The sequence below is a fragment of the Neopsephotus bourkii genome, unplaced genomic scaffold, assembly GCF_033783945.1.
Source record: "Neopsephotus bourkii isolate Nb327-2 ecotype Australia unplaced genomic scaffold, CSIRO-AGI_Nbou_v1 NB_1783, whole genome shotgun sequence".
NCBI classification, from domain to species: Eukaryota; Metazoa; Chordata; class Aves; order Psittaciformes; family Psittacidae; genus Neopsephotus; species Neopsephotus bourkii.
In genome coordinates this window covers 134,183-160,631 of record NW_026902257.1, presented here as the reverse complement: position 1 = coordinate 160,631, position 26,449 = coordinate 134,183, and the positions used below count along the sequence as shown (strand labels likewise).

General features: G+C 37.8%; 1 protein-coding gene across 2 annotated transcripts in view; it reads right to left on the bottom strand.

Moving 5' to 3' along the window:
* The window catches only part of RASGEF1A (RasGEF domain family member 1A), a 172,237-nt gene that overhangs the window by 30,625 nt on the left and 115,163 nt on the right, over nucleotides 1-26,449 (bottom strand). The window contains exon 2 of one of the 2 annotated variants that reach the window (XM_061380021.1): nucleotides 23,268-23,382. The exons of the other annotated variant lie outside the window; for it this stretch is intronic. Within the exon in view, the coding sequence (XP_061236005.1) occupies nucleotides 23,268-23,309 (42 nt within the window). The 5' untranslated portion in view covers nucleotides 23,310-23,382. The remainder of the gene's footprint in view (nucleotides 1-23,267; nucleotides 23,383-26,449) is intronic. 2 annotated transcript variants of the gene reach the window in all.

Here is a 26,449-nt window from a genome sequence, read left to right as displayed (position 1 = left end):
CTGCACTGGGGAAAGCAGAGGGACAACAACAGAGGAGTCGGCATGGAAAGTGGACTTCATTGAATATGGCATACTTAATAGTGTTGATTAAATAAGAAAATGTGATGGTCTTCATCTGTCTATTCCTACCCTTCTATATACAGTAGGATGAATATAGCACATCACTTGGTATTTGAAGCACAACTGGGTTTAGTGCATAGCCTTTTTTCTTACTCTGAGGTTGAATCTGAGCTGCTACTCAGAGATCTGCAGGCCTTGAAAGTGGCTAAGGTATGGAGGGTTTACTGTATTTGCCTGTTACATTCTCCTCCAGTAGTACATTATACCCACAGAGCAGTATGATTCCAGAAACTGTTTTGTATGCACATCACCTTTACAAGTGTAGTTACAGCAATATATGCTGGTTCTTGCATTTGGGAAGTCTTTAAGGCATATAGCTTAATACTGTCATTTGGAACATGAAAAAGGATAGTGAATTAAAAGCACAGGTTATATTAATGGGGCCTATTGATTGGTGGCCTTCGTTATAGACTGAACCATTTTATCTGGTCCTGAAATAGGGAATTTGTGCAGGAAATGTCATTAAACTTCACAAATAGTAACAACATTGGTCTCAGATGGGGCTTTTGCATGGACACAAGATAGTATGGACCATTTTAAAAATTAATAATTTAAGGAGTATCATGTAGGTAGAGCTTGAAAGCCTTGGGCAAATTTCTTTAGGGAACATTAGGGTTTTAGTCTTATTTGTAGGGTTGCACATATGTTCAAGATTTCCTTGTTGCATACAAGTTTTAAGATTTGAAAGCTGTTCTCAAACCACTTTTAGATAAATTTGACGATTCCTAAATTTCAGAGATTTGATGCTGCAGAATAACTTGATGGCACATTAATAACTTGGCAGCAGATGGGAGTGGGAGAAAAGAGTTTCAAGTCATGGTTCTGAACTGAGAAAGGCTTTTTAAGCTTGAGACTTGAAGTGTGGTTGGACACTCTAACCATCAGTTTGTGGTTATTATTGGCTGTGCCTTTGTCTCTCTCTCTCTCCCTGACCTGGGGCACGATGAATCTTTACACATAAGTTTTGTCAGAGTATTTTCCACTTTTAAAATGCTTTACTGAAGAGGACTTGACCAGCTCTACCTCTGAGATACCCGGCAATTTTCAGAGCAAACCAAGCTGAAAATATAAGAACAGCTTAAATGTGGTTCATCACTATGTCGATTTTTCAGTTCTACCTGAAAAGGGAAAACTGGTTGTGAAAACTCAGTTACGTATCTGCAGAGCAAACTATGTTTTCAGTGGTATAAGGTCAGTGTTGTGACACTATTCAGAATAACTGTTTGCTGAGCAGTGTGAAACTGATTATTTTCACTGATGCTCAGTACTGTAGCTCCCCCTTGGACTGAAAGGAAAGCTCTTTCCCAGGATTTAGACAGGACATGGTGCTAATCCCCAGTTTTTTTGTGCCCCTGCCAAAACAGGAGATTTAACATAATCTGACACGAGTTGCCTATGATACTGGTGTGTGGCTGTTAATTAGTGACTGAGGTTTTAATGGTTGTCTTGGCACAGCTGTCTGAAGAAGTTCACTAGCAGTTGATTTGGTTCCTGATTTCACAGATGCTCCATTTGCAGAATTCTATACCTTTTAGGAATTATCTTGCCTGCTTGTTGAGATTTAAAGTATATCCAGTTGGTAATCAACACTGTTATATGTCATGGATGCCCTTATTATATTCTTGACTGGTGTTCATGAAGCAGCTATGGTAAAAAAGGGAGAGTTGAGGTGGGGTAAAAAAGGGGGTGGGGTGAAAAGGGGCGATACTCCTCCTTTGAATCAGTGATGCAGCAAGAGAAACATCTTGCAGGGGTATGAGGAGAGCTAATCAGAGAGTGAATAAAAATAAAAGATTTTAGAAAAAAACCCAGTTGGCCTAGCCTGGTCTATTTAAAGGACCTGCTACAGCTTGTCATGCCTAAATAACAATTTAGACAGTCAGGGTGTATTTGAACAGCTGCTTCTACTGTAGTTGTAGATCTCTTCCTTTCTTATTCATGTTATATGTTTTCTGGAGATAATGGAGTCTGCTCACTCTGTCTCACATCTTCTTTTCTGAGAAAGGACAGGAAGAGCACTAAAAAAAGCTGTTTTTAATGTTCATGATATGGTCTGGTTTTGACTATAATGTGGAAGAACAGATGTATGTTAATGTAATATGCACTCTTTTTATTAGTTTTATTTAGAGGTTTTTTAAGCTGAATATTTAAAAGCAGCTGATATTCTGTTCTAAATTGAGTTCAAGCTTGGGTTCAAGATGAAGGAGTTCTAGTCTTATGCTAGCTTGTGTGTCCTTCACTTGCATATTCATGCTTGCTTCAACACCAGCTATTCCAAGAATGTGCCACCGTGCAGAAAGTGAAAATCAATTATGCCAAGAAGGGAGCATGTACATACATCAGCAATTTGGTGCCCAGGGGAAGAAAAATCTGCATGTCTGCTGATGTCAATCTTCTTGATATGATATTTTTGTAAATGCACGTGGGTTGCTATTTCTTTTAACCAGCTCAACAAGAAATAAGTTTATTTTTAATGTTGTAAGCTTCAGGGCATCACAATTAGTAGATCAAAATTGCCAATCTGACTAGTCAACCTTCTGTTTGCTTTAGCAGAAATGTATGACAGCAACATTGTTAGCATTCCCACAGGTATTTTGGAAGATTCATTAAGGTCAGTGATGGGATCAAATTATTTTTTTTGTTTTTCTTTCCAGTTTTCAGTTTCTTTGGCTTTCCAATTTTTTATTTTACAGCTGATGGGCAGAAATGATTGGCTGTTGAGCTCATTTGCAGTAACTGTCTTGCAGCTGTACTAGTATACAAACACATTTCTATGAAACATATGATGCATCTGTCTTACCTGAATTACTGCAAGTAATTCTGTCTCTGTACAGTCTACTGGCTGGACTTGTTGAGACAGCCAAGAAATTCATCAGCAATTATTAGGGAAGTTATTGGGTGGACTAAAATATACTCAGTTTACAGGCAGTTAACAGCTGTTGGTTTAATTCTAATAACTGTAGAACAGAATCAAGGTATTACTATCTTGATATCATGAGCAAAAGGCATGGAGAAACATTGAAAAAATAAAGTTAAATATGGCTTAATTTTAGCAAGAAGTTGTCACCAAATTAAACATTAAAAAAAAAATTTGTCTTTATGAAAGCATTTTGGTGAATAATAAGAGTTAGCAAACAGATGAATGAGCCCCCAAGCCTGCTTAGAAACATGCGTGTAGATGAGACTGTCAGCTACAGTGTGTTTCAGCATAGTTTGAGCTACTTGGGGAGGACATGCATTATCATATCACAAACACAGTGAATAAAGAAATGTATACTGAGATGATGCTGAGTAGTACAGAATATAGGATACTGTCTCATATATATGTATATTTATCCTATCATACATATCCTAGGACAGAGACGTAGACTATCCAAACATAAATTACTGAGCATGGAACACCAAAACCACAGTTTTGTACTGGATTAAACTGAGGACTAATCTGCAGTTGAACAAAACCCCTGCTATATATATGCATAAATGTTGAACGTAAAAAAAATAAATAAATTTATCAAGCTGCCTGTACTACCTTTATGCTAGTGAATTTAACTGAACAATTACTTAGTCTTCTGTTTTACTAAAGCATCCTGACATAAATCAGTCAAAGAATTAATATGACCCAGCTACTTTGGACCAATCCTGTATTACAATGGCTGCATAAGGAAATAAATGTAAGTGAACTACAAATTAAAAAAAGAGTGTCTTTCTGGAGCTTTTATTTTCCCTGAGTTCTGCGTTGATCAAGTCACAGTTCGGATAACTTACTGCTGTTGTTGCCACTTGCTCCAGTGGCATGAAACAGATGTCCCATCATCTAGCAACTTCAAAGGGGATTCCCCAGACATGCACATGTCAGAAACTTTAAACCGATACTGTTTTCCTCAGGGTAAGCTGGATCCCTCTGGTGCTTGGTGAGTTGCCTATTAGACCAGGTTCTTGGATTTGCAAAAGTTGTGTGTACAGAGGGCAGAGCTTTTTTACTCTTAGCTCAGGAGACTTTTTAAAAACTAATCTGTGTTTGTTTGCTGGTCTGTTTTTTAATTTAATTTTTTATTTGTGTGGGGATGCCAAAGCTTGCTAAAGTAGATAGTCATATTGGTGAAAGGTTTTTGGAACTAGAGCTCACAAGGCTCTGATCTCTGTAGAATCCCCAGAGTCCTCCTGTGGTTGATGCTATTTGCCTTGTATTTCTTGCTTCCTAACCACCTTTTCTTCCAGGCTTAGACAGGATAGAAATGGGTCCAGACTGTCACTATATCTGAGGAGAGCAACTGTTGAGAGATATGGGCTGGGTCTGTGAAACAGATAGCCTTCTGTAAGAAATGGCTTCAATAAAAATAAACATAATGAAGAATTACTAAGCAGTGTTCAGAAGAGTGACCTCCACTTGTTTAGGAAAATGTAGTTAACTCTGTTATTTGGTTTTCTCTCTGTAAACTTTCAAAACAAACTAGCATCTCTACGTATGTAAAATGTAAAGCTCATGCATATATATGTATATACATACACACACACACACACACACACACACATAGATGACACAATAATTAAAACATGTAGCAACAACACAAAAAGATTTCAATTACTTTGGATAGCAAGAGTGAAAGCCATTTTCTGCCCCTTAATCCCCCACACCTCGCTGGTGCTCATATATGTCCTGAATTGATACACAGTCTGAGCAGTATTTGAGCTGGTGGTTTAAAAGCAGCAGCTTTCTGTGTCATGGCAGATTTCCTGGGCAGTTTATTCATAATGCCCTTAACTTTCCTAATTACATAGGAGTTTTGATCAGGTAGTAGTACTCGTACATTTTCCTATACTCAATAAAATAATTTTAGAGTGCCTTGCCTTCAAATGAAGCCATTTAATAGTAATGACTTATCAGTGTTGTGATACTGATTGATAATTTGAGAATGCTCACTGAAAATCTGGTTCTTTTTTTCTTGTGTAGGAGACTAATTCTTTATGAGCATTTTATACTTCCCTTTTTTCTTATTAGCAATTCCCACAGAAAATGTACATGGCAAAGATGAGCTAGAAATCCTAAATTTACCAGAAGTCCCACTGAGAGTTAGTTGTGCTATAGATTTAACTAAAAGGAAATCAAACAGCCTAATCCTGAGTAAAAAATACAGCTTAGTTTAATGAAGTGTTGCAAATGCATTAAGTTACTTAAATAACTGTCTTTTCATATTCATTAATGAAGTCTAATAAAATTTTAATCAGTGAGATATAAAAATTCTTTATTGTGTGCTTTCAGGGTAAATGTTTTATAGACATTATCAGGAGAGTTCTCTACCTAACTTGAGACACTATATTCTATCATTTTATGTTGTCCCAAGAAAGATTATGGGAATAATATTAAACATTATAGACAAAAATCTCCCATGATTACATACCAGTCTGCATTGCATCACTGAGGTACATAGGCTGAGGAATTTTTTGACATAGTCATGTTGTGCAAGACTAGCCCAGAAAAGGGGGGGGGGGGGGGGGAATCGCATTATTCCCACTTCTCTGTTTCTTGTTGGATCTACAGTTTCAGTGGCATAAAAACTGGGTGTTGCAGGAGAAATTTGAGACTATAGAGGCACTTAAGTGTTGGCACTGTAAACATCTCTGTTGTAAGCTGAGCATAATCCTGCTTTATGCCCTTAGTAGATGAAGTCAAATGCCTACCCACTTTCACACCTACATCAACTGAAGAAAGGTTTGTTCAAGTGAAGCAGTTGGTTCAAGGAAATAGAATTGTGATTTTAAAACAAAAAATGAAAAGCATTGTATATGCTAATACCCTTATTGGTAGTTAATTCCTAAAGTAAATGAAAGCCTAGAATTGCACTAGCATTGCATGATATAGAAGATAATTATTCATAATAGCTAGTACATTAGTTAACTTTTATAACACATATTCTATGAATTTGTTGAAATGTGTGCTTTACTGTTTTGTGGTTTCTAATGAGTCTATTGAGTGATACATTTTGTTGTTAAAGCTTGTTTACTGCAACTAAAATCTACAGAATATTGAATTGTTTTATGTAGTCACTTTGTTTTTATGTTTTGCAAAATGCTAGGAAACTTAAACTGAAGTGAGTGAAGAAAGGCAACCCAGGATTTCAACAAGGGTATCTGTGAATAACAGTACAGATAACTTTATGCACAGACCATTAAAAATCATCTCTGGCCTGTTGTCATTTACCCTTGCCAAAACTGTCAATAACAAGACACTGAGTGTAAATGTCAGCCATTGCCTAACCAGAACGGCTTACTTCACATAGCCCACAGTTAGAAAGAACAATGAAGTTACAAGGTGGATAACGGAAAACAGGTCCCTGTTAAGAGTGCAAAAGCCAAAGAAGCAACCATGTGTATCATGTTCTTACAATCTGCACTATCATGATCATCTTCTGAGATGCAATCTTTTTCACAAAATTCACAAAGTAGAATCACAGGCATATAAGGCAGTGGTAGAGTGCCTGCTGGACAGCTTTATCTGGAACATAACACAGACATCCAAGCAAAAATAACTTCTGCAGCTCGAAGTATTACTTACTGGAAGTCATTTATTCCTTAATTAAGATGTAAAATTCTCAGGAAATTGGTAAGCTTTATGAAATTAATGGAAATAGACTGCATCATTTGAGGATCTGGGCTAGTGTGTTCACCTATGTGTTGGATAGTGAACCTCCTAAGGTGCATCTTTTGACCAGAATCGATTCCTAGACCACTATGGTAAGATATAATACAATCATAGAATAGTTAGGGTTGGAAAGAACCTTAAGATCGTCTAGTTCCAACCTCCCTGCCATGAGCAGCGTCACCTCACACCAAACCGTGTCACCCAAGGCCTCATCCAACCTGGCCTTGAACACTGTTAGGGATGGAGCATTCACAACTTCCCTGGGCAACCCATTCCAGTGCCTCACCACCCTCACAGTAAAGAACTTCTTCCTTACATCTAACCTAAACTTCCCCTGTTTAAGTTTCAACCCATTACCACTTGTCCTATCGCTATAGTCCCTAATGAAGAGTCCCTCCCCAGCACCCTTTTAGGCCCCCTTCAGATACTGGAAGGCTGCTATGAGGTCTAAACGCAGCCTTCTCCAGGCTAAACAGCTCCAACTTTCTCAACCTATCTTCATAAAGGAGGTGCTCCAGTCCCCTGATCATCCTCGTGGCCCTCCTCTGCACTTGTTCCAACAGCTCCATGTCCTTTTTATGTTGAGGACACCAGAACTGCACACAATACTCCAAGTGAGGTCTCACGAGAGCAGAATAAAGGGGCAGGATCACCTCCTTCGACCTGCTGGTCACGCTCCTTTTGATGCAACCCAGGATATGGCTGACTTTCTGGGCTGCGAGCGCACACTGAAGCTGGCTCATGTTCATTTTCTCGTCAACCAAGACCCCCAAGTCCTTCTCCGCAGGGCTGCTCTGAATCTCTTCTCTGCCCAACCTGTAGCTGTGCCTGGGATTGCTCTGACCCAGGTGTAGGACCTTGCACTTGTCATGGCTAAACTTTGTAAGTTTGGCATTTGGCTATTTCTTCTAAACAGCCTCATGTACAAGCTAACGGAAGTTTTACCAAAAAATTTTGTTTTCTAGTATTTTCCCCAAAACATCTGAATTGCATCTGAAAGCAATTTATAACCTGTCACAAAACTCTGTTTTGACATGTTTTGTTAATTGAACTTCTGAGGATATACAATTCCAATGTATCTGTTAGACGAAGCAGAGTGTTGCTTACCTGTGTAACATATTCACAGCTAAACTAAACTTCATCTTTATTCTGCTCAGCATTACTGTTGCTACTAAAACCTAATACATTATTCATAATTGCTAATTTTGACCTAACTTTGGAGATAACTGGAATGTCTCCGATTGTCTTGTATGCTCACATATTAGAGAGCATCAAGTCAGCAGTCAGCATTGCTCTTGTGATATACGTATATGTGTGTTTTAAAGTGTGAGGAAACACTGTTTTGCTAGTGATTGCCTGTTCTTCTTCCAAAAATAAATGATGATCAATTCCTAATTATCTTATAGAAGGGGTGCCATAGTTAATCATGTCCAATGATGCAGATTTGGGTCTTAGAACAAAACTAGCTGGAGTCAAAAGCAGTCATCTAAGTGACTTCAGTAGATTTTGCAGAAAGCCCCAAGTAAAGATTGATTTTCTTTGTTACCTAATCTTTCCTTTTGGTGCTGCGAGACCATTATGCAGAAACAGTCACCACTTCCAGGTATCCTAGATATCCTTTATTTGCTTTTCTTCTACTCCTATGTGTTACCTCCTTTTCCCGTCCAAATTTGACCCAAATTCAGATGAAACTGGCTAGAAGTGCAGTGAGAATTAGAATATATTTGCTGTTGAAGCACTGGGATGTGCTGGGTAATTATACTGTGTATTGCTTGAGAGGGTGCAGTGGGTGAGGTCCTGTTTTGCTGAATTAGCCTTTGATGCACAGAAATTTTATGTCTTGAAATGCCACCCGTTTCCTAAAAAATACCTGAAAATCTAGTGAACCCTAACATGTAAAGTTAACACAGTAGTGCTTTACTGTGTAGTTTGCAATAAGCCATATTACTCTTTTTTTGGCAATCACAAGTCACTATTTTCATTTCTGAGCTAAATCGCCTTAACTTTCTTTTTACCACTGTTTTTCCTTATAACCCCTTCCTTTACATTGTGATGATACACTTGACTTTTGAAGTCAGATTCTTTATGTATTTTGTGTACTAAATTGAAATTCTCATTAACACGTCTCGCAAGAATAAAAAGGTAAAGATTTTACCTTTTTTTTTTTTTATGTCTGATGTACTGTCTCTGTGGAAGTGACTATTAATACCCTATATACCTGGCAGCTCTCAAATCAAGATCATACCACTTCAAATGTTACAGCACTGAAGTTATGACCCATGACAATATACATAGGTAGTACTTAGATTTATCTTGAAGTTGGCTCTTCAGTTTCTTAGCAAGGTGTCTGCTCAGTTTAGAAGATTTTTTTGTCTTAAATGTAATAAGGCAACCTTTAGCAGAAACATCAGGCTGGCAATACCGTCCTCAAAACTGAGCTGGCAAGTTATCTGCCTGCTTTTCTGATTGCTTTGAGAAGCATTCCTATGCAGTTATGGCAAATGGCCCAACATCATCTCTCATAATCTTTCAAAGATAAACTGTGTTCAGCTTTCAGCTGCAAAGGACTAAAAGAACATTTTAAGCCCACACAAAGTCTGATGAGAGCTTGCGGCTGTTTACAATTTAGAACAGCAAGCTGCATGTTCCCTGTTTCAGCAGTGAAGATGGTCAGGAATTTATTTATTTAGTATATTTTTTAGCATTATTCAAATACAGCTGCTCTCCATCAGAAAGAAAATTGAAAATTGGCATTTTTTTTTTCAGTTCCATGCTAGCGTAATAAATAATTTGGTAAGACTATAAAAAAGTAGGAGGGTAAGGGTGAATTGAAGATACAAAGAAGTTTTCATCTTAACATGTTAGTAACAATAAGGAGAAAGAAAACAGCCCACAAAAGGCATCACTTACCTTGTCAGCTTTTAACCTTTCCCCAAAGGCCTGTCCTGCAAAGTCCCATTTTCAACTGCTGGCATTTTTTGCTACTCATCTTTTCCTTCCTCTCTTCCAGCCATCTTCTTCCCCCTTCCCCCAACTTTCTATTAAAAGGAAAGCTACCAAGAGCTCGTAAGTAACAGGCTCATGCTTTCAATCAAAGGAGAGAGCTGAATAGCTTTCCACTCAGAGTGAGTTCAGCAGATCTAGAGTCAGGGCCCCTTCATTAATGAGAAAGGAATCTGTTCACCTTCTGAAATTTTCAGCACTCCCTGAAGCTGCCTGAACCACACAAGTTGCATTTCTCATAAATTTCTCCACTGTGGCCATATTTCTATTTCTCTCTTTTCTCCCTTCATCTCTTGAAAACCAAACATGCAAAGCTAATTTCCCTGTTCTTGCATAAGTAGTCTCTGAGGTTCCTGATCTTTATTTGCTCATTAGGAGATGCCATTTCAAATTAACTCCTTCCTTCCCCTGGCCCCAAAACCCTTGGTTTCAGTGAAAAAAAATTAATTCGTCTTAGAATTATATGCAAGGAAAACTAACATAGTCAAGGCTTGCTAGTCATATGCACAGTGCAGGTCCAAACATTGGTTTTGATACTCAAGCTCATAGTGTTTTCAGTGAAATCTTTTATTTCAGTTCACACCAGCTGAGTTTTGTTTTGAGTTAGCATGGGTTACAGTAAACCCTAGAAATTCAAATGCAAAACTCTATTGGAACAGCTGCTACTCTCTCTTTTGGTCCAGACTGCATTGCCACCTAAAATGTAAAAATCTTCTTAGCTCCTTGTAACTTAGCTCAGGTTTGGTAAAAATCTCATTAACTATATGTGCATGTATCTTAACATATGTGATGCTTTTTTTGTTTGGGAGACTTTATTGGCTGATTTTCTTTTTTGCACTAATTTTATATCATAAATATTAATATGACCTCAACACCCCACCACATCCAGAGTTTTTCATTCCAAATATTGTCAGAAATAAAGGCCTATAGGGATGCTGGGGAGGGACTTTTCATTAGGGACTGTAGTGACAGGACAAGGGATAACAGGTTCAAACTTAAACAGGGGAAGTTTAGATTGGATATAAGGAAGAAATTCTTTCCTGTTAGGGTGATGAGGCACTGGAATAGGTTGCCCAAGGAGGTTGTAAATGCTCCATCCCTGGCAGTGCTCAAGGCCAGGTTGGACGAAGCCTTGGGTGATATGGTTTAGTGGGAGGTGTCCCTGCCCATGCCAGGGGGGTTGGAACTTGATGATCTTAAGGTCCTTTCCAACCCTAACTATTCTATGATTCTGTGATTCTATGATTATTTAAGAAGGTTTTGGGGTTTTTTTAACTATGTCTGTATCTATGCTATGTCTGTATTGTTGAAGGAATTGTTACTGTCAAGGAGAGAATGAACCAGTGAGGAAAGACATCATATGTGACTTCTACCAGATGGGGCCCAAGCTTGCACAGAACAGGTATCCAGCTGTTATTCTATGGATGGTGTCTTATATAATACCTTGGTCTGGGGAGCAGTGTTTTGGTACTACTCCTGCTATGAGCGCATATGTAAATATAAATGACTTTGCTGTGACAAGTATGGGGGAAGATGCTTTGTGTGTGGGAATGTGAATTGAAAAGGAGTGGGAATTGATGAGAAATGTGTGCTTTTTAGATTCAGTGTAGCTGAGTATTGGTTGAGGTTTTGATATTGCCTTTGACATCAGGCAGTTTCAGTTCTTATTGTAAGACAAAAATGATTATGGCCAAAAATCAGACTGAATGGCCAATTCAGAGTTCTGTTGGTCCTTAGATCCATTCCACTTGAGTTACTTTTTCTTATTAATACATAGCTGATACTGAAGATTTTTCTGTTATTTTCCCTGGTGGAATTAGGAGAAAAAGTCATAATACATAAGAAACAAATTTTTGAGCTCTGTTTGTTGCTTTATATTGATAGTGTGTACACCTCAAGTATATCATGACTAACTGAAACTGACAATCTTTAAAACTCAGTGAAAAGTACATAGAATTCTTGAATAAAAAAGAGAGAACTTGTCAAAACAAACCCCTTGTAATAAACATTTTCATGAGAGAGAAGAACAACTAGAGATTGAACAACTGGAGTTCTGTGTATGTGATATTAATTGCTGTGGGTGCTGATTGCTTGCTAATTTAAATAGAAGTTGTGAGTGCTCAAAACGAGGGTATGAAGTACTGGCGGTAGCTTTCTCTGCCTGACAATCATGTAAGAGAAGAATTTGTGATTGGAATTACAGATACGACTGTAAGACTATAGGCACAAACAACTGTTTTCCTCTTCTCCCATTCCTTTCTTTTTTTTTTTTTTTTTCATGCTTAAAGTAACTTAATTGAGGATTGAAAATAATTGGGTCAGAACGTGGGTATGACGGTGCCCCAAGTGGAGGTCAGTAGTATTGTGGCAGTAATAAGTTGGTGTATTGCAAGGCACATCACTACAGTAAGCGACTCTAAAATCTGCCAAAGTGCTGGTTTGTTGTGACTCAGGCACTGGCACATAGGTTGTTCCTGGTGTCAGTGATGAATATCCTTAAGGCTACGTATTTGTGCTCCTTTTGATGCCAAGTCTCCCAGCTGTTCAGTGGTAGTGCCTGCTGGCATGTTCATAGCAGCCTGCACAGCAGAGAGGAAGCGTTCAGTTCTGCTCTCCAGGCTTGTTTTATACTAGCAAGCAGTTCTTTCCTTGCCGTCATTTCAAATCAGGGAAGGGAGCTGCTGCTTGCCAGCACTGTGCTCCGGCTGTGAACTCCAGCACTCCTAAAACCAGGCTCCTGGGGTGGCTGCTGTGCTCCTCTGCCCTGCCTGGGGAGCTCACACTTCCACAGAGCCTCATGCTCCAGTGCTTCCCAGCCTGATGTGCAGCCTCGCAGCATTACTTTCTACTCTCTGCCCTTTGGAAAACTAGGAAAGCAAAGCATTTAAAGCATAAAAATCCTCTCTCACTGCTTGGCGCTAGCATTGCTTTGAAATGTACCTAGTATTCCCTTGTACTTCATACAAGCCACTGAAACTCCAGCTTAATTCTCACAACACACCTATCAGCAACTGATCTGTGTGTGCATGTGTCCTGCAGGACTGCCGTGGGGCCCCTTTATGCAACTGTGCCAAAACCAGGTAGCAAGATGCAGCAAACCAGGTATCCTGAGTTCAGTCCCTAGCCTCTCTGTGTAGTGTGTGGGGAAACTGAAGAAGGCAGAATTGGAAGTAGCTGACCTGGGACACACACTAGGTGAATCATGGAGGTAGAAGGAAGGTATGTGTGGCCTTGACCTTCCACCAGTTGCCTCCTCCTTTTCCCTAAGCCCCCAGTGTCATGTGAACGTTTGACTTCCATTCTGTAGCCCTGCTTGGCTTCCCACCTCTGCAAGGACATGAAATGTTCAAGCCCATTATGGTGCAATGACCTGCTTTTTTTCAGGGTTTTTCCAGTTGGGCTTGCCATGAAGAGCAAAACTCCTAGGCATAGTTGGAGCTCCTTGCAGTAGTTAAAACTGCACTGTGCCCACAGCAAATGGCACGTTTCAGTGTCTGCTGGATTGTGAACTGTTCGCTGCAGCTGTGCCTGGAAGAAGTTTATTTAGAGCTTGCATTCCTATTTCAGTTGTCTGAGAGAGGCATTCAGGCTCTTTTAAATTCTGCCCAATAGAAACTAGATTAAATCTTACTGTCATCTATCTTCTCTATTCTTATTATTTTAGAATTGAGTAAATTTTGTTTACTGTTGCGTGGGCTGCTCTGGATTTTCAGGTAGGCAAAGAATGTGATCCTTTGAATTATTTAAGGTTGTGTTGGAACAGTTACCTATTTACTTTTCTATTGCCTACTAAATTTCAGAAAAGGCTAAGGAGGGGGTAAAAAAGGCCTGTGTTTATTCACACAGACAGCTCTGCAAGTCCCACCATTGCCACACAGGAAGGTCCATCCTTAAACCAATTTAAAATCTGGGGCTGTGAGCCTTTGCCTTTTGTTTTGTTACTGCTGAGGTTAATGAGTCAAGGGTCAGTGCATTAATCAGTGACTATGGTAGGGACAGTATTGCTAAACTTGTGGTGAAATATGAGCTTGCTGTCATCAGAACAAGCTTTACCAAGCCACCAGCAAGGGGAGAGCCTGGTAGGGGCACCTCTGCCTGGAGCACTGTTTTTGTGCTGGTTTTCATCCATCCATGTGTGTACTCTGCATTTAACCTTCATTTTTCTGGATTTCCCTGTATTCTTTAACAAGTCAGTAGCCTGCTAGAATCTGTTCCCTAAAAATTAAGGACAGTCATCAAATGTCTGATGATTGTTGCTTGGTCTGAATGGTGAGAAAGTATGAAGTAGTTAGGCTGAACTCTTCAACCCCCAAAGTTTCTGAAATGTTATCTTTTGCTCAACCATAACTGAAGCTCTAAATCCCTCTTTACTCAGTCCATTGACAAGTTTCCTTCAGCACAAAAAAGTCTTTAAGAGAGGAGCTGTTAGCGGAGTGTACAGCTTTTACAGTGCAGTTCTGAGTCACAATATTGGAAAGCACTAAGCAGATGTAATGCACATCAATTTGTTGTTATTAATTACACAAGAGGACTGCTTCATGCAGATTCTCCCTTTCTTTCATGCTCTTAGACAGCCTGACTTCTTTATTTACTTTTCCTTGCTGAATTTTTGATCAAAATGGAAAGATGCTACTTTTATAGAGAGACCTATCTAAATTAAGAGATTATTATTTATCTCTTTAGGATATACAAATCAAATTTAATGTTCTCATTCAATGACTCTTGTCTCCTGGATATCACCAGTCTACAGGGAAAGCTATTGCACTTTAATACCTGAACCATTTATCACACTGACTATAGTTTTGCAAGAAGCAAAGCTTTAGTTGCTTACAGTCCACTCTCTAAACTTCTGCTATTTACTGTGCATCCTCACTTCTCTCTTAAGACCCCTTAGAAATGTAAAATGTAAGGGATACCAGTTCCTTCTCTCATTTAAATATGCAAACACTGTTTTCAGAGCACTTTTTCTGTGGCAAAAGTAAGGTCCAAAGGTGTGGGAGAAGGTAATATATATACTGTGTCCAAACTAGATTCTGGCTAGAATTGGGAAGCATTCAGTACTGCTGTCTGTTTTGCGGTTCTGAAACACATATAGATGCCCATAGTTCAAGTCAGAGAAACCTGGAAATTGCTGTAATTTGCCCACAGTCTTTGCATCTCCCAGTGTCCTGGGCGCGCTGCAGAGATAACTGGGGTCTAGTCATACCCCACCTCAGGGTAGCAAAACATTCACCTGTTGCTTTGCTGTCCTAACTTGCCCATCTTCCTTCTCTACAAGTAGTGCAGGCTTACTCTTCAATTTTCAAATCATTATCAAAGCTAGTGATAGATGTTATTCAGCTTTACCTCTCAGGCATCATCAGCATATGATATAATACATAATGTTATCCTTTATGTTTTATGGCTATTTTAGTATATTCTGGAAAACTGAGAGTGTGTATTACTGAGAGACTTACAGTATTAGTTTTAGGATACAGTTAATCTGTGCTGTAAGACAATCTATTACTTGCATTAAAAACAGAAAAAAAAGAGAAAAAGTAGTAATTTTCTTTTCCATTATTGCTTGGTGGGAAAAAATGTAATAGGATGCCTGTCACTGATGATAAACATGCCCAGTCCCTGTAAGCAAATGAAGCTTCAGCCAGACTATTCCTAGCCTGTATTTTACTAACTTCTTGCCCTTTAGTGGCTAAATTGGTTTGGTATTGCTTTTGCAGGTTATTTCATTTTAAGAAATGTTTCTCATTTTAAAAACAGAATTAAAACTTATATCAGAAAATCAGACTTATTTTCAATCAGTTATTTTTCACTGTCAGTTTCCTAACCTGTTTACTTTCTCCAGGGACTTAAATATATGAACTTCTATATACAGAGATAGGCAGTTTTTCTTATATTTCTTTTCTTTTTTTTTTTTTTTTTTTTTTGTGCCTCCAGGGCTGGAGCCCTGGAGATTTTAAGCTTCTTTCATTCTCCAAAGTGTCAGCAATTTCAAACAAGTGGGTTCCTGTACACTTCTTTTTACATGCTCTATAGTACTTTTAAAGCTTGACTTGCAAGCTCTTTCTCTGAAGGTGAGAAGGGAGTATGGGCAGGGTACATGTTTATACCTTAGACTCTCTGACTGAAACAGTCATCAGGGAGAGGAAAACACCCCAGCACAAGCAAACTGTGCATAGTCCAAAAGTATGACATTGATTTTTGCAGCTCCATCCTCTTTTTGTGGCCTCCTGAAGTTTGCAAAGTAGCAAACTTTAGGATGTCTTAGTTTTTTGTTCTTGTAAAGGAAAGAGAAATTAGAAACTATCAAGTAAAACCAGCTATGTCAAGTCTATTTCTTTTGCAGTCTGTGGTCTACACAGTACAAGAACTTACAGCCTTCAGGTAATGCTGCTTCTTTCGACACTCTAAACTACTAGGTGACAGAGCTGAAGATCGTAAACGCTTGTGCATGCAAGTCTAGCTCATCTAGGCCAGATGATGGGGGATGAAGGGAAGCAGGGAACGAGAATAAATTCTGTTCCTAGTATCCAAACCCAGAAGTGATAATGAAGTGGCCAACAATTGACAGGAGAGGAGAGTACTTTAGAATGCTACAGAAGACAGCTGGACCACATGACTGGGTTAGTAAGGAGAAGGGAACAAGGCAGAGAGCAGGCACATGCTTGGGGGAACAGCAGGAGACACAGATGATCTGGGAAAGTAATATGTGTAAGGAGGGAATGCAGAAAAGAGGATGAAGACATAGGAATGAAGAAGCGGACAAGGCCAGGTATGGTCTACAGTAATATTTGACCTTAAAGCATTACAGTAAATTAAAAGTTGTCAGAAGATTTTTTCCACAGATGCATACTGCATATGACTTTCTTAGAAGAAGGAAAGACATTTCCCATGCCAGTATGAATAAAGAGTTACAAGACAAATGTCCTCTGAGGTTTCTGTGGTCTGTTCTGGGCAAAAATAAATGGCTGTGTTTAAAACAAGAATATCTCTGTGCAGCAAAAATCTTTACATTGGTTTTAATTGTATATTACGATATTAAGGAACGGCTACTTTTTTTCTTTCAGTCTGTGCTCAGGATTTTCTTATTTTCTAAAGTGTGAGGGGTGCAGCTCTTGTGCTGCTTTTTTTTTTTTTTTTTTTTTTAATGGATTGAGCAAGGGCATAACTGTAACAGAATTAGAGAATATTGTTTAATAATTTAGGGAAAGATTTTCTAAATGTTCTTCTTATGGAGACAACCTGTACCCTTCCAAGGAAAAATCTTTCAATTGTGGCTGAACTCCTCCTCCCCCCCCCCCAGCCCCCCAAATTTTCAGCACTTAAAGCATAAAAAAGTCAAATCGCTGTTCCCACACAGTCCTCAGATGTTTGGTTCTTTAACGTTCACAAGGTACAAACCATAGTTTTTGGATATAAAGGCTGAATCTGAATTGAAGTCTGCACACTAGTAACCCCCAGGCAAGATTCTGCAAAGCATGAAGATACATTGTTTGAATTTTTTGGAGCTTGGACTAATCTTTATGGCTATAGATAGATGAATCTTTTTCAATTTAAGTATCCTAGAACATATTTAAGGCAAGTTTAATTAAACTAATCCATAATTAATTATTGTTCTTTCCTTACTCCCCCTTCATTATTAAAGTCTTTTTCTATGGAACATTAATTACCCTGTCAAATCTTTCAGTAATATACAAAAAGTTTCTATTTTTAAAAAAGCTAGGATTATATTAAGAGAAACTCTACTTTTCTTTCTGTGTGAAAAAGAAGCATGACCAGTTTAAGAACAGGATGAGAGGATTTCTTGGACTTAATTTTGAACAAAGTTTAGCAGTTGTGAAAAGGATCAAAGTAGCAACCTGGATCTTGTGTTTGTGTAGGTACATATAGGTAATAACAGTTTATGTAGAAGAAAATATCAGATTTCCCCCCTGATATATTTTTTCTATTCCGATGAACATAAAATGAATGAGATCTAGATGCAATGCTCTGTTATGCTAAACTCAAATGAAATATGCAATTCTTGTTCTGTTTCATGTTGTTTTATCCTTTGAAGCATACAAGAAGCAAATTTGGAAGCTCATGTTTCTTGTGAGCTTGTAGTTCCCAGGCTATCATAGTGCGTATCATCTTGTCTCGGGTGGTGTTACCAATTGTGACAGATGTACTACAATTTCTCTACTGCAAATAAGAATGTTTATTTTACTTATAAGATGTTAATTGCTTATCTGTCATATTTTGCAAAGCTGTGTGAAGATAAGGAGGGGGAGGGAACACTTGCAAGAAAAGAAAAATCAAACCGTAGTTTTGGTGCTGTCAGAGGAGTAGGTGTTATATGTGGGAGGTAAAGGTGTAGGGAAAAGGAGTGACATTTACTGAACTTACTGCTCAGGCTCCTTGTAGTTCAGATGTGCCTACTGATGGTATTTGTAAAGTAGCCCATGTGTGAAAGAGGGAAAAAATGACCTTATACTTAAAAAGGAAAAAAACTACCAAACCTATAGCCCCCATTCTGTCTAAATAAAAAAATACATTTTGCAATTCACAGTAGTCCTTTGTGCCTTCAGAACTGCTAAATCTGTCATACACAAAGGCTACATCAATGAAGGGCATGTATTATATTTGAAGTGTTTAATGCCAGTAAGTAAAGCCTATTGAAATTGTAAGAACAGGTGCAGGGGTCTTTAGCTATTGACTGGTACAATTAGCTGAATGCCATATGGCTCAATTGCATAGTTCTCTGAATTAAAACATTATCAGCTATCCTGCCTGTGTGTAATATCTAAAAATAGACATGCTGAAGAAGCCAATTGATATAAGGCTCCACAGAGAGCAAATTTAACTGCTCTTTATTTATTTCTTACACTTTTGGTGGGTGAAGTGAACTAGGCAGCACATTGACCATGTTGTTATGTAATCCAGTGAAAGAAATAAAAATATTTGATGTGTTATTTTAGTGCTATTGAACTCCCAAAGGCTGTGTGAAAATCTACTGTGAAGAAGATGATGTAATATTTAGTTGTCAAGGTTAGGATTAATGGATTAGAATGCGTAGTTAGTAAAAATCACTGCTTGTCACATCTGTCCTAGTCCCATGAGCTATAACCATCTTGAACATCTCTATTGTTCCAGTCATTTTCAGTTTTGTTTCCTACTCTGTACAATTCCCCAGGAGATGTGATGGGTCAGTAGGAGGCCAAAGGAGGACTTCAGACCTAATCTAATCAATATTGTGACAAACATAATGAAAGAAGCTATGTCATCTTGGGATCCCAGTACATTTTATCAGCTCTGCTCCTAATGGGATGTGACAGCAAGGTTGATATGTGTCTCTTTAGGACAGGAGACTAGCTGTGCAAGGACTTCTGGAAGCATAGCTGTGTGACAGAAGGTAATCTATCTCCATGAACATCACAGCTAAAAGTTGAAACTTTACATGTCAGACATCACTTATTTTAATAACCTTCATTTTCAAATGAACTGTTTATGCATTTATTAAACTTTCAGCTCCTCTATCATGTTGTATGCATTAAAAGAGAAGGTAACTTTTTCTGTTTCAGTGGGAAAGTTCTGAAATTGGTTTCACAAATTAGAAGGCAGCAGTCACTGGCTTTATAAGTATTCAAAGTAAAGCACTTTCACTTCAGTCCTCTGTAGTGTTTAATATTTAATTTTTAATGGCCCCTTTTTGCAATCATGTAGAGCTAGATCACGTATTCCACCAGTACATGACATATCTCTGAGACTACAGTCAATGACACTTAATACTTTAGTCCTGTGTTTTGCTTCCTTAGTGCTTCTTTATCCTAAATTTAGCCGCTAACTTGGTAGTCTTTACTGATGCATTCTGGTGCACAAACTCAAATTTTTGCACCATTCTAGTTTTGAGGTGGCAGCTTTGCTAATGATTATTTTTATAATAACCTCATTTTCTGTGTTCAGGATTGTGTATATCATTATTGGATTTGACAGTTTCTGTCCTGAATCCTAAATATTTTAGTTTCTCTGCCCAATTTGTCTGTTTTTATAGTTTCTGTGTGCTTAAGTGTTATCTGTGTACTGTGATGCTACCTGTGCTAACTCTGCTAGATTATTCTCAAAGCATTTGCTTCCTCTGGCCCTTTACCCTTAACTTTACATCTCAGGATGAATAGTAAATACTGTCAAAATGTTCTTATACATAGAAATCCTTTGAACATGTAAACTGTCATTTGGATATCTGGAAACTTGCAGATACTACTACCTGAACTATCAATATTGTTCAAGGAGCTGTCATATCTTATTCCTTTTCCATGGGGAGATGACCTTTAAAGTCTCTTGTGAAAATTTAGCAGTTTATTACCTACACATAACATTTTGACATGAAATTTATAGTGTTCATCCTTTAAGAACAATCTGGTTTTAAATCTCATTTTCAATTACTGAAGTTTTCTATATGAGGATTTCTATAAATTGCCTTGACACATAAATAGTGGTGCAAAGCTGCCTTATACTTTTTGCTAATCCTGCAATTACATCCCATAGAGCCTTTTTATTTTCCTTAGTATGAAACTAAACCTTCCTCTCACTCCTTTACATAACCAACACATTAAAATTATGGACATGACAGCTAAATCCAGCTTTTAAATCCCAGGCTTAGTAGCTATGTGCTATTGCTGCTCAGTGTTTCTTTCTAATAAGCTGTAAGCAGTGCAATATCTTATTAGTTAATTTGCAAATCGTTTCTCAAGGGATTGCATGGCTTATGTGCATCAGGTCCCTACCAATCCACTTAAAGCTTAAATTCACCAGACTAAGAAACTCAGTGTAGGATTGGATTTAATTTGCTGCAGCAGAAACATTCATTTGCCTGTAAAGTACCAGGATACCAGTTTTGATCCAGCAAGAGTTATACTGAAAACACTCCTGAACCACATTTTCTGAAGATGGTAAATCCCATGAGTCTGAAAATAAGAACTCACACTTCCTAATTATTTTTATTTGTAATATGCAAAAACCTGCTATTTTTTTTGAGGTTACTGAAAATACTTTATGTTGTGTAAGCTAGCAGAAAACATATTTTATTGTAATTCAAATGCCTTCTTTTCTTGGAATTTCAGTGTTGTTATTGCTTTCAGTTTGTTTAATTGGTTAACTTGGAAGAAAAGGGACTGAGAAGGAAATCTTTGAGACACAATGCCTATCTTTCACTGACTTTGAAACTTCATTATTGATGTCCTGAGGACTAAAACCTGAATTTAGGATGCTCTGACCCCAAAGAGCAAATTCAAACATCTCTGGAAAGCTAACTTTGTGTTTAGGTTCTCTCAGGATACTGTATCACTTTAAACCCGCCTACACAATACTGAAACCATCTCACTTCATTTAAGTTGATGTTTCTGTCTTTTCTGGTTTTCCACTCAAGGGGAAAAAAAAAATAAAATCACATAATAATGTGAAATGTCAACTACTTATTCTGTTTTTCCACTACAGCATTGTATAAAGCCATCACCACATAATCTTCCTTATGGATGACATCCATTAGTTACATACGATTAGGTATGACACAATACACACAAGAACCAGTGAATTTATAAACTACATTACCATTTTAAATGTGCTTTCTCTGTAACATAGTACTGAATGACTTTGACTAAATCATGTACAGCTAGATGTCTCTCAGTGGTTTAACTCTGCGATCACTGCAGTAGCAATACTTAGCATAGAGATCTTCTCACTGTAGTTTGCTCTGAGGTGTATATGCCTCCTAAATCACCAGGAGCACATGGAAATATATAGTATAGAGCACAGCATTGTATAAAACTTACCGGTGTCTTAAGGACCATGTAGTCTCACAGCTGGAGCACCTGGCACACTGGAGTCTGTCCTTGCTTTGTGCTGCCACGACAGCAAAGAGCTGCTTCAGTTCTTCCCTTTCACGTCTACATGCATGCAAAGCGTGCTGGGGACTGTGGTGAGCCCTGTGTTTTCCATTACAATTATACCCGAGAAAACTGAAAGTACTACAGGAGGTAGCACATGAGAGGAAATTCAAGTCTCAGCTTTCCACTGTGTAGGTGTCATGTGCTGGGCTGCTGGGTAGTGACTGGGAGCTTCCATTCCTTTCCTTCTTGAGCTATAGTGAAATGAAGGCTGTTTTGCTTTTTTCTCTATGTATAGAGTTATGATAATTGACATGCTAGTTAACATGAGTGTACAGATGTTGCATAGAAAAGCAAGTAGGCTTTGGGCAGGCATTTCTGACTGGCTGCTTTCTTACACCATTGCTGCTAAAATGTCTCTGAAGTTCTGTGGGATTTTTGGTATGATTTTAAAGTGCCATCTCTGAAATGTCTTAATTTGGTTATCTTTTTTGGGAAAAACATAAAATCCTGCAAAGCTACCTGGAAGCTTTTTATAATGTTTTCCATGGAAATCTGACAGTTAGGAACCAACACTCTGGAATTAAAGTTTTTTATCCCCCCCCCTCCCCCCCCCCAAAAATAAGTTTTCACTTGACCATTCTTTGTACTTAATTCTTGGTGGAAACCTGAATCAATTTTCCCAATAGCATTATATTATTATATCACTGATAAGTAAAATAATAAAAAAGAAGGAATTATCTCTATTTCATATATGTCTACAGTGAAAAATTATTTCAAGCAGGGGCAAATCAGGAAATAGCAAAAGGATTTTTCTGTGTAGGTAATATTAGTTTGTAGTTAACAAAGATAACATGTCAGTGGTGAGGTGTTTTCTGTTTTATATGGAGTTTTGTATAAGGTTATATAAATTTAAGTAAAGATGTAAAAAAGCAAACTAGGGAAACTGGATAATTGGCAAAGGAAATAATCAATAAAGCACAAAGTTGATTGCAAAAGACATTGACAAGCCATTATGAAATGGAGCTGGAATTTCCATAGAGAAAACATGGAGGAATAGTTTCAAAAGAGAAGGTAACAAGATAGGAACATGATTATATGCTAATAGAATATGTTCTATGTAGCTAGAGGTTAGTGGAATATATTTAATTACAACTGTGGGGCATGGTATCTGAGATGAACAATAGTAATGAATAAGAAGGATTTGACTTTTACAAGGGATGTGTTTAGATGAAATTTGAGAAGTGGATGGTGGTGAAGTGGATGACTCTGGAGCATGTAATTGGTCCCTTAATCAGAGATGTGCCTGAAGTGATGGAAGGAAAGGGTGGGAGGTGGTGTGCATGTGGAGGCAGTTAAAGGGTTTTGAAAGTAAATATCCACAATATTGAATTTTACAATAAACTTGCCACTGTGCAGTGCCTTTGCCTGCATTTCTTAGTGGACAGTTTGGCTTCAAATAATTCCAAGGTTCTCTTTTTCTGCACCTGCTTCAGAGTCTTCTAATGTCTGAAATAAATTTTATTCAAGTCTAAGGCTGCCCAGTGTGACTTCTGGACAATATGAATCTCTAAGTATAAATTATCCTACACCAGTGCTTTAAAAAAAAAAAAAGTAAGAATTATATAAAGTAAAATAATACTTACTTTGCATTTCTTTACAGCAGCATTGCACAGTGGTTCTGCCATCCAGCCTTTCCCAGGGGGTGGAATTCCAGCTATTTCACTCTATGGTTTTTGTCATATGTCTTGCCTCCTTCCCCTTAAAATGAGGTTGCAATTGATTACTATTCAGAGCACACTGCTATTTTCCACTGAAAATGCATTGTAGGATCAGAATAAAATTTGATATGCATAATTTTAGGGAAGGGAGGGTCATAAGAAGGAAGAAGTAGCACAAATTATTATATTACAAACAAGGGGGAAAGGTAGAATCTTAAATACTTGGTGACAAAAAGGGAAACAGGAAAAGAAATGAAAGGGTTAAACACCCACCCTAGCCCCCCAGTGACAGCAGTTTTGCAACAGTCATAAAGAAGTAATATCTATTAAAATACCAGTAATATTCACATTGCTGAATTGACTGGTTATTAATTGAATGCTGAAAACTGTTTGACAAAAGCTTTGAAATTTAGGACTTTATTCCTTGGTGCATTTATGGTGATAGAAGAATAATAAATCTTTCTTCTTGAGATGTACATGGCACCATAAAGGAAAGTGACAGCACAATTGTGTGAATCAGAATAATGGATAAATCATTAGTTAGATATGTTTAATATCTACTAAGCTCTCTTAAATATGACATAAAAATAAAAAATTTAAAGAAACTGGTGCCCATTTTGTTGATATCTAAAATAAAATGAACTGAAGAGAATCCATGTTTGAGCTGTTTCAAGACACATAGTTCTAATAAACAGAGACAATTCACTACACACCAACTTTAAAACAGACGCTCATACATTTTTAGTAGAACTTCATTTTCTTTTTTCTTTTTTTTAATTTTTTTTTCTTTTCTGCAGGAAATTGACTGTTGCTGCATTACTAAGCTGAACTTTGAGTTGTGATTAGTACCACTGAGTTGGGTGTAGGTGTTCGTAGTTTTAAGGCTTCTGGTTTTGCCTTTATTTTTGTCCCTGAATATGAAATAGAGCTGTGAGTGTGCTGGCTGGCACCAGCCACACAGGTCTGTTGCAGTTGAAGCTCTTTTCTCAGTGATGGCACTAATCTGAGTTGTTCTTCTCTGAGCAGGTATTTCTTAGCACTGGGACCTCTACCTTTTTCAATTTTGAATTACTTGCTGGAATTAAATATTGGGGGAGCTTGAGAGACAAGTGGAATAAGCACACCAAACTAATTTCCCTTGAAAATCAGACTAAAAACTAACACATTTGCACAAAGAATGGTATATGGATACATTTATAAATATTTTATAATATTTTACACTAAGTACGTTGTCAGTTATGAGAATGATATTAACTTCATGGCCATAAGGAATTAAGGACTAAATCTCCATATACTTGTGCCTTCAAGTCTGAATTTTCCAAAATGATTCAATGTCATCAATGAATTTTGTTTTCAGTTAGTGCTTGATCAATCTTTTGGTTTACATCAACTTTTTAAAAACTTCTATTACTCCTATGGCCTCAATCTAACGGGTTATTTTAAAGCAAAGCAACTGTTTTCAAAGCAAAATCTGATTTCTATGATTTTCATTATACAAACCGAAGGAAATATAGGAAGTAAGGAAGAAACATGAAAAATATATTTTTAAACTGATTGTTCTTTCATTTTCATATGGCACAGTATTTTTCTGTGTTGATGAAAAAATGCTGCTTCACTTCCATGGTAACAGATGTGGATTTTGCCTGAAACTGAAGTGTAAATGTTGTTAGTCAGTTTTTTCTTTGTTTGGGGTTATTTTTGTTGCTGTTCTGGTTTGGTGTTTTTAATCAATAAATATGGAGAGCTTCTCCAATGACTTGGAGAATGATGATGACTTCCTTATAAATAATTCAAAGACCTTCTGGCAGGCCTCAAGGCCTGCTGCAGATGCCATCAGAACATAACACAGTAGGAGAATACAATTGTATTTAGATTGTGTTATTAGTAAACATGGGTACTGGGAAGGCAGATATGTTTATGCAGCTTCCTTGTAAAGATTTCTTTTTTCAATAAAGTGTAAAGTGCTCTAATGTTAAAGGTACTGACTTCCCATTGTAGGGTATCTCCTTTTCCTGTCTACTTGTGAAGAAGACAAATAAGTCTAGAGCAGGACATACATCTTCTTGCCTGAGAATCAGAGAAAACCTCTTAATGCCATAGCCTAAATGTGATCTATGTTCAGTTACCAGGCAAAGTTTTTCTTGACCTTCAGCATTAGAAAGATGTGACCTTTCATAGTTACTGCATTATGAGTTAGGCATATGCATGGATGCAATCAACACTTACTCTGACTTTATTATTCTGCTTCTTGCAACTGCATAGCACACTTGAAAAGACTGGATGGGCCCAGCTTTGGAGGAAAGTAGGTGGGCCCATATGGGGTTAAACTAGGCTGTGCCTTCAAAAAGCTGCAGGCAGGCAGCTTCCTTTTTTTTAGAGAGCAGCTTCCTGCTAGCACCGATACTGCAATGTACCACTGTGTATGTAAATTGGAAACCCCCGTCCCCCTCAAAATTGTACGTAGTGGAACCTACAGCAAGTGTAAAAACATGATGGTATGTTTATTTTTGAAGAAGTGGGAAACTACTGTGGGAGTAAAAAATTCTCTTGGGTTTTTTTCCCCATCCACCCAATAACTTATGTACAGTGGTTTAGAGGAAAAGACAAGAAAAGCTAATAAAATCCCAAAGAAATCACTGAATTCTATGGGATGTTTTTGCAGAAGTTGGTATTAGAGAATACAGAAGTGATGTCTCGTCTGTTGGATCTTCCTTGTTCAGATATAATGATAATATTAAAATTATACCACAAATACATTTTTTAAATGTGTAAGTGCTATTTAGGTCTTGTGTGTGTCTTATGTGGGTGAATTGTAATTAATATTTCTGATTGTAAACACAGACATAGCCTTCTTTTGCCATTGTAAGTCACTGGCTTTGGAAGGCAACACTTTTTTCCCTCCATTTTTGGTATGTGAAGTATTTTTGATATCATGGAATAGTCATAGAAAATAGTGCTGAGACCCTTTCAGTTGGTTGCTCTTGGGGCTACTTGCAGTGTTTTAGTCGTGGGCCACAGATGAGTAACCTCAGTGGTGCCTGCACTGTGGTGCTGGTGAAGAAGTTAGACTTTATCTGTCACCCTGCTTCGTCTGTGGTATTTCCAAG